Raw genomic sequence first — 13,749 nt, forward strand, 5'->3', positions numbered from 1 at the left:
CAGTTAGATCCTTTTGATCTCAATTAAATTCCAATTATATTTGTTTTTGTTGAAAAGCTTTAATTACACTATTTCTCTGTTGTTCATCTCTTCTTGTTATTTTGTGGGTAAATTACCATAATACCTCTCCAGTCTTGAGGAACTTTGACTTAATAACTATAAATACTACAAACTTGGGAAACACATTTAGGAGCTCTAATATTTCAGTTTTTTTGGGCACAGAAGTATGTTGGATCAGCCACCAGCTTCTAATTTGCTTAAGGGTCTCTGACAGTTAAAGTGATTGTAAACCCTCACTTTAAAATAGAAATGAAAGGCAAAACATTTGTATATAGATATAATAAAATTGCTTACATGTTTTCCCTTTTTTATAAGCTATTACATACCCTTTGTTCTCAGCTGCATAAGAGCTGGATGAGGAGAAACAGCAGAACACTGATCTTCCCAGTGAAAGGCTTTCCTGGGAAGGGGGCAATGTCAGCAGAAGTCCGATAATTGGAGGAGAGCATACTGATTTACTAGCACAGCTAGAGAGCTGACCATGATGTTTTTTCCTGCTTAGTGTGGTCAGTTTTTAATAGGAAAGCAAAGGGACTGGCAGGAACACCAGGGATTTCACACAAAGGAAGCAATACAAAGAGAACAGGATATTTTTCATACAAGTACTTAGTACAGCAGGCACATATAAAGAATATGAAATGTTGGGTTTACATATTCTTTAAACTTATAATTCTTAGTTTCATCCTCCACCTACTTTCCACTACCATTATGAGAAAAATTATTGCCCTTTAACTCAAGTATTCACAATGTCAGTGGAAAGACCCCCAACACCCGATATCACTTTGCAATGGCCATTGTAGAGTACAGAGCTTAAATTATTATCACCCCTGGAGTTCCCTGAAAGAGATAACAAGTAACTGGGTGAGTAAATATGTTAATGACTACAAAAGACTAACCCCGTAATGCTACATCCCAGAAGCCCTTAAGGGTTTTACTGCCTAGGAGGCATTTCAGCTTCTGTATCATGTGACCACTGTGATTGGACCTCACATGGTCATATGATCAGAAGCCTGTCTCCCAAACGGAAACCGAGAGCTGTTGCTGACAGCTTGATATATGTTCTGGAAGCGTGCAAAGAGTTTGCTCTCAACGCACAACTTTAGAACACCATGGATGCAGATGTGCAGTGGCTGGGCATTAAATCCCATGTCTTTGTTGCCACATACTGTATATGCATTACGTGGTCAGTGAGAGGTTAAATAACTAGTACCGAGAGTCATTACCACATGTACTGTATTCAAACACTCCATTTTACATATATATGATCAAACCCTTGTGAAAATGGAGTAGGCAATATCATTGCTGTGAGACCATATACAGCTTTTGTTGTGACATGTGACCTGTTCTATGTTGTGACGTGCCAGGTGCTTGTGATTTTTAGTTGTAAAGGTGTGCGAAAATGTCATTGACTCTGTTCAGTGCAATGCAATGTTATGGCAGTATAAGTAGACATTGTAAAACATTTGTGTGCAGACATTAAATTGCAATGCTCTGTGCAGTATAAGATACCAATCATCTATATTGAAACAGCCATACCAATAACATCACATAATTACTTAACATTATGAGACAGTCATTCTGCTGACTAATTACTCTCTGTTTTGTCTTTCCTTGTAGATTGTGAACTGGCTAGATCTGGTCCACCAGCAACGATAGTTGCTATTGATGAAGAAAGTGCAAATGGTAAGAACATTTATATTTTGTTTAGAGTCATTGCTAACACATCTGTCAGACATTGTGTTGATGTTGGAGACCATGCGGGACTGACTGGATTGGTCACTGGTCGTGTGTGGGTATTTTTGTAAGTAAAAAGGAAGAGATTCATTCCAGTGGATTGTGCCCAATGATGGATAGTGGCGATAAGCCATCTTAGAGGTTTGGCTGCTACCTTTTCTGTGTGACCTTGTGGTCATTACAGCATGTGGACTGAGATACAAGGAGTGCCTGGTGTCCAGAGAAATAAAACTTGTAAAGCATGGTTCATAGATGTTTGAGAAGATGTAACATCAAGCCAACGTGTTTTTGGGGAAAGAACTCCCCCTTCTTTAGGACTCTTGCTGCCTACTACTGGATGGGAACGGTCATATGAAAAATGATATTTTGGATAACAGGATGACATGATGCCGGTTATAGATTGCTGCTTCTGCAAGTAAATCCGGCATCATGCCATCCTATTTTCCGAGATCTTGTTTTAATGTAACTGCTATGGGAACTATTCCCATCCAATAGTAGGTAGCAACAGCCCTAAAAAAAGGGTGAATAATTTTCCCCAAATTGTGTTGGCTTGATGTACATATTGCTGCTTCTCAATAAATGCCTATGAACATACTTTACAAGTTGTATTTCTCTAGACTATGGGTGCTCTTTGCATCTCAACCACATTCAGACATTGTGTTCTTTTAATTAAGTAGTATTGAACATTATAAAATAGGCTGATGGAATATTGGGGCAGAGCTACAACAATGGTGATTCCAGTACCATTGTCAACTTTCAAAGGCATCTTACCATTGTCAGGGGAGCACTGTGATCTCTGCGAAGTAGTGAATACTCATAAGCATTACATTTTCATATTACCTAGCACTCATGTCCTTAAAGAGACACCTCCACCTTATCATTGTAGGGCAGTGTCCTTGTCTCTGCCAAAGGACTTCTTTTGACCTACTTCAACTTACCTTGTTGATGTCCCCTCACCTCCTGCCTCCATTGCAGCCAGTGACACTACTCATTGCTTCTAGGTAGGGGGTAGCATGTAACCACCTCACCTGTGACATGCTACCCCCAATAACTAGGCCTCAGCACTGTCACGTTACCAGTCGAGTGATGTTCCCTCTCTCGTGTCACTGACAATTCTGCCAAGAATGGCAAAGGAGCACAGGAAAAGTGAGTATAAGTAGATTGGAGCATATGTAGCCCTTGCAGTGGCACTGTCATATTGCCATGCATGAGAAAAGTGACAGTGTCTCTTTAACATGAAATATATCTGAACCTTGGTATGCAGAAAGAATAATGTTTTCCTCTAGTCCATGCAAAGATACATAGTAAATGTAGATTTATATACACTGCTCAAAAAAAATTAAAGAAACACTTTGAAAACACATCAGATCTCAATGGGAAAAAAATATCATGCTGGATATCTATACTGATATGGACTGAGTAATGTGTTAGGAATGTAAGGATGCCCCGTCATTTGATGGAAATTAAAATGACCAACCTACAGAGGACTGAATTTAAAGACACCCTGAAAATGAAAGTGACAAAATTATGCAGCAGGCTAGTCCATTTTGCTGAAATTTCATTGCAGCAGCTTAGAATGGTACTCAGTAGTTTGTATGGTCCCCACGTGCTTGTATGCATGCCTGACAATGTCAAGGCATGCTCTTAATGAGATGGTGTCCTGGGGTATTTCCTCCCAGATCTGAACCAGGGCATCACTGAGCTCCTGGACAGTACGAGGTGCAACCTGGCTGCATTGGATGGACCGAAACATGATATCCCAGAGGTCTTCTATTGGATTTAGGTCAAGTGAGCATGGGGCCATTCAATGGTACAAATTCCTTTATCCTTCAGGAACTGCCTGCATACTCTCGCCACATGAGGCCAGGCATTGTCATGCAACAGGAGGAACCCAGGACCCACTGCACTAGTGTAGGATCTAACAATGGGTCCAGGAATTTAATTGCGATACCTAATGGCAGTCAGGGTGCCATTGTCTAGCCTGTAGAGGTCTGTGTGTCCCTCCATAGACATGCCTCTCCAGACCAACACTGACCCACCAGCAAAACGGTCATGCTGAAAGATGTTACAGGCAGAATAACATTCTCCATGGGCTCTCCAGACCCTTTTCCAATTGTCACATGTGCTCTTGGTGAACCTGCTCTCATCTGTGAAAAGCACAGAGCACCAGTGGCAGACCTGCCAATTCTGGTGTTCAATGGCAAATGCCAATCAAACTCTGTGGTGCTGGGCAGTGAGCACAAGGCCCACTAGAGAATGTCGGGCCCTCAGACCACCCTTGTGAAGTCTGTTTCTGATTGTTTGGTCAGAGACATTCACCCTAGTGGCCTGCTGCAGGTAATTTTGTAGGGCTCTGGCAGTGCTCATCCTGTTCCTCCATGCACAAAGGAGCAGATACCGGTCCCGCTGATGGGCTAAGGACCTACTACGGCCCTGTGCAGCTTTCCTAGAGTGACTGCCTGTCTCCTGGAATCTCCTTCATGATCTTGAGACTGTGCTGGGAGACACAGAAAACCTTCTGGCAATGGCACGAATGAATGTGCCATCCGGGAGGAGTTGGACTGACTGTGCAACCTCTGCTACCAGTAGCACCAGTGGACTGACTGTGCAACCTCTGCTACCAGTAGTGGCACTGACCTTAGCCAAATGCAAAACTAGTAAAAATCAGTCAGAAAAGATGAATAGGGAAAAAATTACAGTGGCCTCCACCTGTAAAACCGTTCCTGTTTTGTTGGTCATCTCATTGTTGCCCATCTAGCGCACCTGTCGTTAATTTAATTATCACCAAAGCAGCTGGGACTCATTAACAACCCCCTCTTCTGCTTAACTCACCAGATCAATATCCCAGAAGTTTAATTGGCTTGATGCTATACTCTGATTAAAAAGTGTTCCTTTAATTTTTTTTGAGCAGTGTATTTTAAAGTTAGTGGACTTTCTGTTAAAGTTTGAAACATGTTTTTCTGTGAATAGGCTAAGAAGAAACTCCAATCTGCTATAGTTATCCTCTAGTATCTTTAAGGAGACTGATAGAAATTCAGATGGAAAAACTCAGCAACACAGAATGTGCCAGATTGTGAAAACCAGAATACAGCAAACTCTACAGTTATAATATCTGACCATTCTTTCAGATGCTAATGAAACATTTGACTACTGTAGTAGGCTGCATTTTATAAGGAACTTTGGTCTTCTGTAAAAGTACTGGAAGAGAGGAAAGGTGAAAGGGTTGACTATAGTATCAGTAACTTAAACTGTAATTTAAAAAGTCAATAAATCCATATTAAAAAAAAACTATCAATAAATGTTGTATTACATGCTGTTCACACTCATTCACTCACTATGGGATGCATTTTCTGTATTCTGCAAAAAACCTGGTTGATCCTGCTGTTCTCTATCACCCTATTCTATCCATGCCCCCAATGCAGTTGGGATTTTGCAGAGCAGTGTTGACAGCTACTTCACATGTTCAGTTTTCAGTGTGTTTCTATGTTGAGCATTTCCTTCCTGTCACATCTATGCAGCCCATGTGACTATAGAGTCACACATGTGGTAAATGACAGCCCACTTCCTTCGTCCTCCTTCATGCCCATTAACCAGCTAAACACAATGAGGCATAATCTGTCTTGATGGATGGAGCCTTCTCCTCCCTGGTATTCTAAGACACAGGCTGGGGGAGGGAGGCATGACACAGCCTGTGCTTGACACAAATCCACCCACACCATGTTATTGCCAAAAATAATAAAGCTGTGATTTCAAATATATATATATTTGTATTATGATTTAAAATAGTTTATTGTTATTTTTTATTTATTTTTACTCTGTATCCCAAAGGCTTTTCTTTATTTTGAACATGTGACCAGCAGCCGAGCACTAGAAGCTCCTCCTGCTCATGTGTCCCTGCAGAGATGCTAGGAAAAAGCTGGGTCATGTGACAGCTGTATATCGATTAGGAAAAAGGTTCTTAAATTTTTATTTTAATTAAAGTAATTACAGTGCCTTCATCCATAAACAAAAAGAGAAGGGACAATGTAAATGAAACAATGTGGGCTTTGTATCACTTTAAGAGAACAATTTAGATATTTTTAAACTATATATTGTCACTGTATCTTAGTTACCCGAATATGTTTGGTTTTGACATATTAGAGTTTAAATATTTGACCCCCTGCTGCTTATTTTGTCTCATAAGGCACTATGATTTGTATCTTGATGTAGCATTTATGTAAATTGTAACATTTACTCAGGATTCTCAAAAAGCTAATTTTTCTGTTTAATGAATTTCTCTTCTTAGAAACCATTCGAGTTTTTACTATATAAATACCATAAAATTAGACACTGTTTTGCCCCTCAGCTATACAAGCTTGATTTTCTGTATAATTTAGCCAAGCTTGAGTTCGACAGTAAATTGACCATAACCTTAAAAAATACTGTTGGATTCATTGCTTGTATTGCAAAGTAAGTTCATTTATATTAAAGCTGTTGCATTCTAAAATGTGATTTGTAAGTATTCTATTGTCTCTTTTAGCGTCTTTCAATTTTATTTTTTCTCATTCACCTTTGCAATACTGACTAGCTTTCCCTTATCCATTTAAATATTTTGAAATACAATTTATGTTGCTGTCCTGTGAATATTGTTCAAAAAACTTTGACTTTATTGTGGCGGACTTTGATTTTGCTAAAATTTTGTGGTTGATATTTTACTAGTAACATTGCTTGCAAATTCGATACATTGGCATGAATCCTCCTTTCTGGAGATAAACCCAAAAACAATAATTCATTTTATTGCAGCTTACCAAGTGCTTAAATGTGGTGGCTGTAATTATTTTTCTTTTTTTTTTGCATTTATTTTCACCTGCTGATTCTTCTAAGTCTGTTATTTTTCAGCTTCCTTTAACAGACCAAGTTGTGTAGCAAAAGTGTCAGTTAGAGGGTTGCAACAAAAATAATTAAAGAGGAACAAAAGGCACCATACCCACTCTCTATAGGCCAGACATCTGCAAGGGGATCCTAGCTAATGCTGGTGTATTCTTCCCATCTTCTGTTCTCCTCGGATGCCGTAATTGGCCAGCACAGGATGTCTCTGCTCAGATATTTCATGTTGCTTTTAGTCCTGCTTGACCACTGAGAAGAATTGTTATTTATGTATTTATTATTTATTTACTTCAGGTATTTATGTAGTGTCATCAATTTATGCAGCACATTATATGTACACTGTCTTTGGATTCAGGTATTCCAATCACCTCCATGGCCACAGGTGTATAAGATCAAGCACCTAGGCATGCAGACTGCTTCTACAAACATTTGTGAAAGAATGGGTGGCTCTCAGGAGCTCCGTGAGTTCAAGCATGGTAACGTGATAGGTTGCCACCTGTGAAATAAGTCCATCCGTGAAATTATAACAAAGTGGAAGCAACTGGGAACAACAGCAACTCAGCCACCAGGTGGTAGACCACGTAAAATGACAGAGCGGGGACAGTACATGCTGAAACGCATGGTGTGCATACGTTGCCAACTGTCTGCAGAGTCAATAGCTAAAAGAATTTGTGCTGCCTAAAGGTTAGCACAACAACAGTGCATAGAGATCTTCATCTAATGGGTTTCCATGGCCGAGCAGCTGCATCCAAGCCTTACATCACCAAGTGCAATGCAAAAGCATCGGATGCAGTGGTGTAAAGCACACCGCCACTGGACTCTAGAGCAGTGGAGACGTGTTCTCTGTAGTGATTAATCACGCTTCTCTGCCTGGCAATCCGATGGATGTGTCTGGGTTTGGTGGTTACCAGGAGAATGGTACTTGATGACTGCATTGTGCCAAGTGTAAAGTTTGTTGGAGGGGGGATTATGGTGTGGGGTTTGTTTTTCAGGGGTTGAGCTTGGCCCATTACTTCCAGTGAAGGGAACTCTTAAGGCATCGGCATACCAAGACATTTTGGACAATTTTATGATCCCAATTTTCTGAGAACAGTTTGGGGATGGCCCCTTCCTGTTCCAACATGACTGAGCACCAGTGCACAAAGCAAGGTCCATAAAGACATAGATGAGTAAGTTTGGGGTATAGGAACTTGACTGGCCTGCACAGAGTCCTGACCTCAACCCGACAAAACACCTTTGGGATGAATTAGAGCGGAGACTGTAAGCCAGGCATTCTCGGCTGACATCATTGCGTGACCTCACAAATGCGCTTCTGGAAGAATGGTCAAACATTTCTATAGACACACTCCTAAACCTTGTGGAAAGCCTTCCCAGAAGAGTTGAAGCTGTTATAGCTGCAAAGGGTGGGCAAACTCAATTTGAAACCCTACGGACTAAGACTGGGATGCCATTAAAGTTCATGTGCGTGTAAAGGCAGGTGCCTCAATACTTTTGGCAATATAGTGCATATATATTTGCTGTACATTCACATCAGTCCCTGCCCCCAAGGAGCGTACACTCTAAGGTCCTTATCTCACATTCTTAAATACACATACTAGGGCTAATTTAGACAGCAGCAAGTTAGCCTACCAGCATGTCTTTGCAATGTGGGAGGAAACCTACGCAGGCACAAAGAGAACATGCAAACTCCATGCAGGTGCTGATGTGGTTGGGATGTAAACCGACAACCCTAGTGCTGCTAGGCTGAAGTGCTAACCACTTAGCCTCTGGTTTTTTATAATAGTCAGTTTTTATTCAGTTATGTAAAATCTTTAAAGCAGTTACAGCTACAGTTTTTTTTTTTAACTTTTGTGATAAAGGTGTTAGCTGAAGTTTGGCTTTAATTTGGCAGTCATGTCCATCTAAATCTCCTAGTGCATTTAGTGCTACCCTCTTCTCAGATTTATTATGTTGCTGCCCATTGCTCCTTCATGTAGAGGGCAGCCACACTAAAACAGGAAGTGTGTTACTGACACCAGGTGAAAAGAAAGGTTAAAAGAAACAAAGAAAATAAATGCAGCCATCACATTTAAAGATTGGTAAACTGCAATATGGTATGTTTTTTAGTTTTGGGGTTTAATACTGCTTTATTAATTCTGAGTACTTGCTATATGATGTATTCACAGTAAGGAACTTTGGGTTAATGCCTACAATAGATTCCTATTTTGACAAAAGACTCTGCTGCCTTTTTGCTGGAAAATCTAACAATGTGCATATCTGTAGATGGCAGCTGTTGTGATGACATTGTGATGTGGTTGTATGGTATTGAATATTGAGGTCTCAGTGAGATTAGGAATGTTCTGCTATAACTGTCTTTATAACGAAGTCAGTAGAAAGTATATGGGTGAATCCACTTATTATATTATGTCATTTTCTGCAAGCATTGAAAACCTAGCCATTCATGTGCATTATATTGCAGAAATGGGTTACCAGCAACCAAAGAGTACATCTGGACATTCCATAGAGGTACCTTGGTGCCTTCAAATAGATGAAAATGTTGGAGATGTCTACAGATTAAAAATAAAGCTAACCTGATATGCTTGAACAATCCAACAAAAATTTAAGTAGCCCTAACCCCCTCGCCCTTTCCCAGTTGGTTACCCAATCATGTTCTTTTCTGCTGAGTACACAATGAAAATTGTTCAATTTTGCTGAAATTGAAATTGCAGAGATCGGTCAACAGGTATACAATGTCTGTCTTAAATGTGATTTGTTAACAATTCCATACAGTAATATAAAATACATTTTCTCTTTGTTGTAGTCAGATGAATTGAGTATTTTGTAGGACAGGTAGCTATGCAGCACAGCACAGCACATGTACTTAAAGAATATGTAAACCCACCATGTCATATTCCTGATATGTGTCTGCTGTACCATCTAGTATGAAAAAGCACCATGTTCTCTTGTATTGCTTCCTTTGTATGAAATCCCTGGTGTTCCTAATAGTCCCCTTGCTTTCCTATTAAAAACTGACCACACTAAGCTGGAGCATGGGTGACATGGCTGTCAGTGATTGGACTAGAGCGGGGTTGCCTTGACAACGGCAATGCTGAGCCCTGCCGACTACATTTATCAATCAGGCACATCTGGCTTATGTGACTGATCACCCCTTCTATTTGCATAGGGCATAATCTGGTCCTCATATGGTGGGCCTCCATACTCCCCTCAGCCATTATTGTGGTTATGTGAGATGCAGAGTTATCTGTTATCATGCCTTATACTATACTGTATATGATGTGTTATGGTTTTTTGGAGGAATTATGATGCCATTTGATGTCAGAGGGTTGTCACCATTTCTTTTATTTCATTTCTTATTGGTGAATTGTACTTTTAAATAAATCTGTAACACAGTATGCACATTATTTCATACCTGATGAAGGTGTCATGATGATTCACGGTATGCTGGTGAATATGTGCATAGTATTATTAAACAAGACACATTATAGTACAAGTTTCAGTGTTGTTGAAGTATTCTTCTACAGTCTAAGCACTTACACACGTATCAGTTTTGAAAGCTATCTTTAAAGTACTGTATATCTGAAACTCAAATATTTTTCATTTTGGATTATTTATTTATATTATTACAAGAAATGATATATTTCAAGGTATGGGTTGAGCAAGGATGTGTTAAAACCATTGTCAGGTTTTTTAAAACTATGTGTGCCTCATTAAAGAGATTTCCCTTCACTTCCTGTGTTTTATACTCAACAGGAAGTGAAAGGAAATCTTTGACATGTAAGGGAATGTTGCAGGAATAAGTGTCCCCTTGAAAGACCCCTCTCTATTCCTTTTCTGGTGGCAACTTGAATTTTTGGATTTCCCTTGACATTGGTGATTAGAACAATTAGAGAGAGCAAATATCCCTAATGGAGACACAGACGGTAATAAAAACACCACAGCATTTCTAAACCCTCACCACAATATCCACATCAAATAAATAAATAAGTGTTGCCTTTTATTTATACTTTAAGGCACTTTACTGTATATATACTTTATATGGCAGTTCTTAAAATGTGCATAGTGAACAGTATGGAATTCCTTAAACCGCTGGACGCACTTCACGTCAAGATGACTGTATTAACACTGCTATATCTGTAGAGGGTGGTCTGGCACTACTCACAGATCATTTTAGCTTAGCTTTAATAATGTCTCAGGCAAAACAAACCTATATGACCATTAAATATAGATGTTTTAGCATTCCACTATAATGAAAGGTCTGTGGATCTCCACCACTGCACTTCTCTACTGTGGTATATCCTGCTATGCTTGTTTGGCACAAAGCTTTGTGTGCTATCCCTAGCTCCACCTAGTTGAGCCACCTCCTCAAGTACCTATGTGCCACTTCATGTCCAATGCATCAGTTAAAAGTCAGGACTTGTTCTGGAACACTGAAATTCCTTTTATTACACATACAAGGGGAAATTAAACAGGCTTAGGGTATTATTCCTTACTTTTGTTAAGCAATAAAGGAAAAAAGAGTTGGCGTTCTTTTGGATGTCTTATTTGGTCTGGTTCTTAGGTGTTGACCTGTGTCTAATTGAAAAGTCAGTGCTGAAAAGAGTATTTCATTGTCGTAATATATCACATTCTGCAATAGGTAAAATTTTGCTACTGCTGTATATCATAAGATCTACCGATGTCGTAGTGCTGATTATATTTTAGATTTAGTGGATTCCTGTTGGCATCTAGTAAAATTGCATTTTCAAGGTTATGTAAACAAAGGTTTAGTTGTTCTTCAGATATTTGGAAATATAAAGAATTAAAAACAATTAAAATAAAGCATAACTATTGCCCAACGTGTTTTGGTGTTGCTGCCACGTTCACCAACATAAAATCTAAACTACACTTTTTAATGAGAAACAAACTGAGTTGTGTGAATAAGGATTTACATTTTCTTTACTTATAGCTGCAACTGCATTTAAAGCTCCTTGTTCCTGCCCCCTAGCCACTCCCTAAGGGCCCGTAGTGTGTATTTTTATGCTTTATATTTTAATACTTGCTCTTTCTAGAAGTTTTCATTCTGGTCATGTGACATGCATGGTCCTCCTTTTCTCCTGCGGTGGGTGGTTCTCGATGATAGAGTGTGACACTGACATACTGAATTCAGAACTACTCTCTGTAACATTAAACTGTGAGTGCAAAGTGACATGCAGACACCCTCTCAATGGGCGGGGGTCATGACACCCTGCATTTACAGCATATCTTCAGCTTTCTATTTCAGCCTTCTATCCAAATTGTACAGGTTGTCATTCAACCATTTAGTGGGGAAAAGGAAAAACTAAGTATTACAGCCAGAGCTGCATTTTTGCTTTTTACAAGTGCCGGAAGAACATTTGTAATCATGCAGTTTCACAGAGCTATAGAAAAGTGATGGCAGAAAAAAGACCAAGTAGTCTATCAAGACTGCCCATTTTTTATTTTGGGGGGGGGGGGTTGTTTTTTTTTGTCTGAGTATAGATCAAAGCTTGTCCCAAGCATGTTTGAAGCTACTTACTGTTGACTGGCTTGCTACCTCTGCTCACTGTCTTTATTTTGCAGTGTACCTAACAATAAATGACCTCCAAACACTTAAGTCTCCTACACATGATGAGAATATCAGACAAAAAATACCTCTTTCGGGGCTATTGCATGTTAATCTGATCATCAGCACACAGCTTTTGGGAGCTGATCATGACAGATCATGGAAAAAATATCTGAAGGAACAAGCAGGAAAATGTTTCTCGTATGATAACAGAACAAACGATTTTCATTATTCAGTACAGTATTCATCCATAAAAATCAAGTAACAAAAACTGAGCATGCTTGAGGAAGAAAGAATACATTACAATATAATACATTCCATCACTTATAAAGTTTTATTGTCTTACGAGAATTTTCATAACTTTAATAACATATTAATTTTCAATATGAGATTAGCACGCAACCCCCCCCCCCCAAAAAAGGAAGATTATTCATCCAATATTCTCATTGTATATATGAGTCCCTGAATGAACCCTTAACACACACCCTGCCCCTTAAAAGAAGTCCTTGACACTGATATATAAAACTATAAAGTGACCCCTTAATATTTAATCTGTTCTCAGAGCTTAACTTTCCTTCTAGAACATAACCTTAACTGTAGAAGTGAGCTAAGATTTCTAATCCTAATCCTTAACCCTTAGGCTAGGTTCACATGTTTGCATTGTGGGAAGGCATGCAAAATCACAACTGGTCCTGTAACAAAAAACGTGTATCCCTTTTGCAGGCACACAGCAGTGCCATTTATTTTTTATAGCATCCCAATGCAGTGCATGCTTTCACGTATGCCAACATGCGTGGAAAGAAAGTACCATGCATATATGTTTGGTATATAAATGAAAAAAAAACCCCTCATTTTTCTTTAATAAGAAGAATAATAAAGAATAATCTTTCTTCATACATTTAAGCCAAAATGCATTCTGCTACATTTTTTTGGTAAAAATAACCCAAATATATTTTGATTATATACCACCGAAAGAAAGCTCTATCTGTCTAAACATTTTTGCATGACTGCGTATTTGGCATTCAAAATGTGACAGCACTGAAAGCTTTAAAATGAACTGGGTAGGAAGGGGGTAAAAGTGTCCGGTATTGAAGGGGTTAACAAAACAACTGTAGTATTATACTCATTTTTTTAAGACATATGAGTGCCTAATATATCTTGTTGCAGGTTACTATATCTACGTGGAACAGTCTTTACTGATGCACTGAACTGCACTTAAGTGCAATAATACTCTGATCCAAGGATGCATGATGACACTGCCCTGGGGACAACTTGGATTCAGAGGAAGTGGGTTGAATGATGCTGGCCATCAGATCTGCTTTAAAGTAACCTTGCCCCTAAAAATAATTCATGCATAAGTCAGTGGCACAGGAAACAGGAGATATGAATATTTAACTTTTTCTCAATACTTTAAAGGAAACCTACTATGGGAAGAATAAGTAGGCTTACATTGCTGACCTTCTTTGTAAATGCTAATAGGCCTTGCTGTCAGTTCTTTAAATCACTGATCCAAAGGAAGTGTGCAACAA

General features: G+C 39.1%; 1 protein-coding gene across 1 annotated transcript in view; it reads left to right on the forward strand.

The window, feature by feature from the left end:
- The window catches only part of PCDH15 (protocadherin related 15), a gene marked incomplete at its 3' end in the record, with an annotated part of 1,039,494 nt that overhangs the window by 333,073 nt on the left and 692,672 nt on the right, over window positions 1–13,749 (forward strand). The window contains exon 4 of the mRNA XM_089692803.1: window positions 1,678–1,743. Coding sequence (XP_089548929.1) covers window positions 1,678–1,743 — 66 coding nt within the window. The remainder of the gene's footprint in view (window positions 1–1,677; window positions 1,744–13,749) is intronic.

Source organism: Staurois parvus, unplaced genomic scaffold, assembly GCF_062004578.1.
Source record: "Staurois parvus isolate SC_StPar_1 unplaced genomic scaffold, SC_StPar_1.0 ptg000604l, whole genome shotgun sequence".
NCBI lineage: Eukaryota > Metazoa > Chordata > Amphibia > Anura > Ranidae > Staurois > Staurois parvus.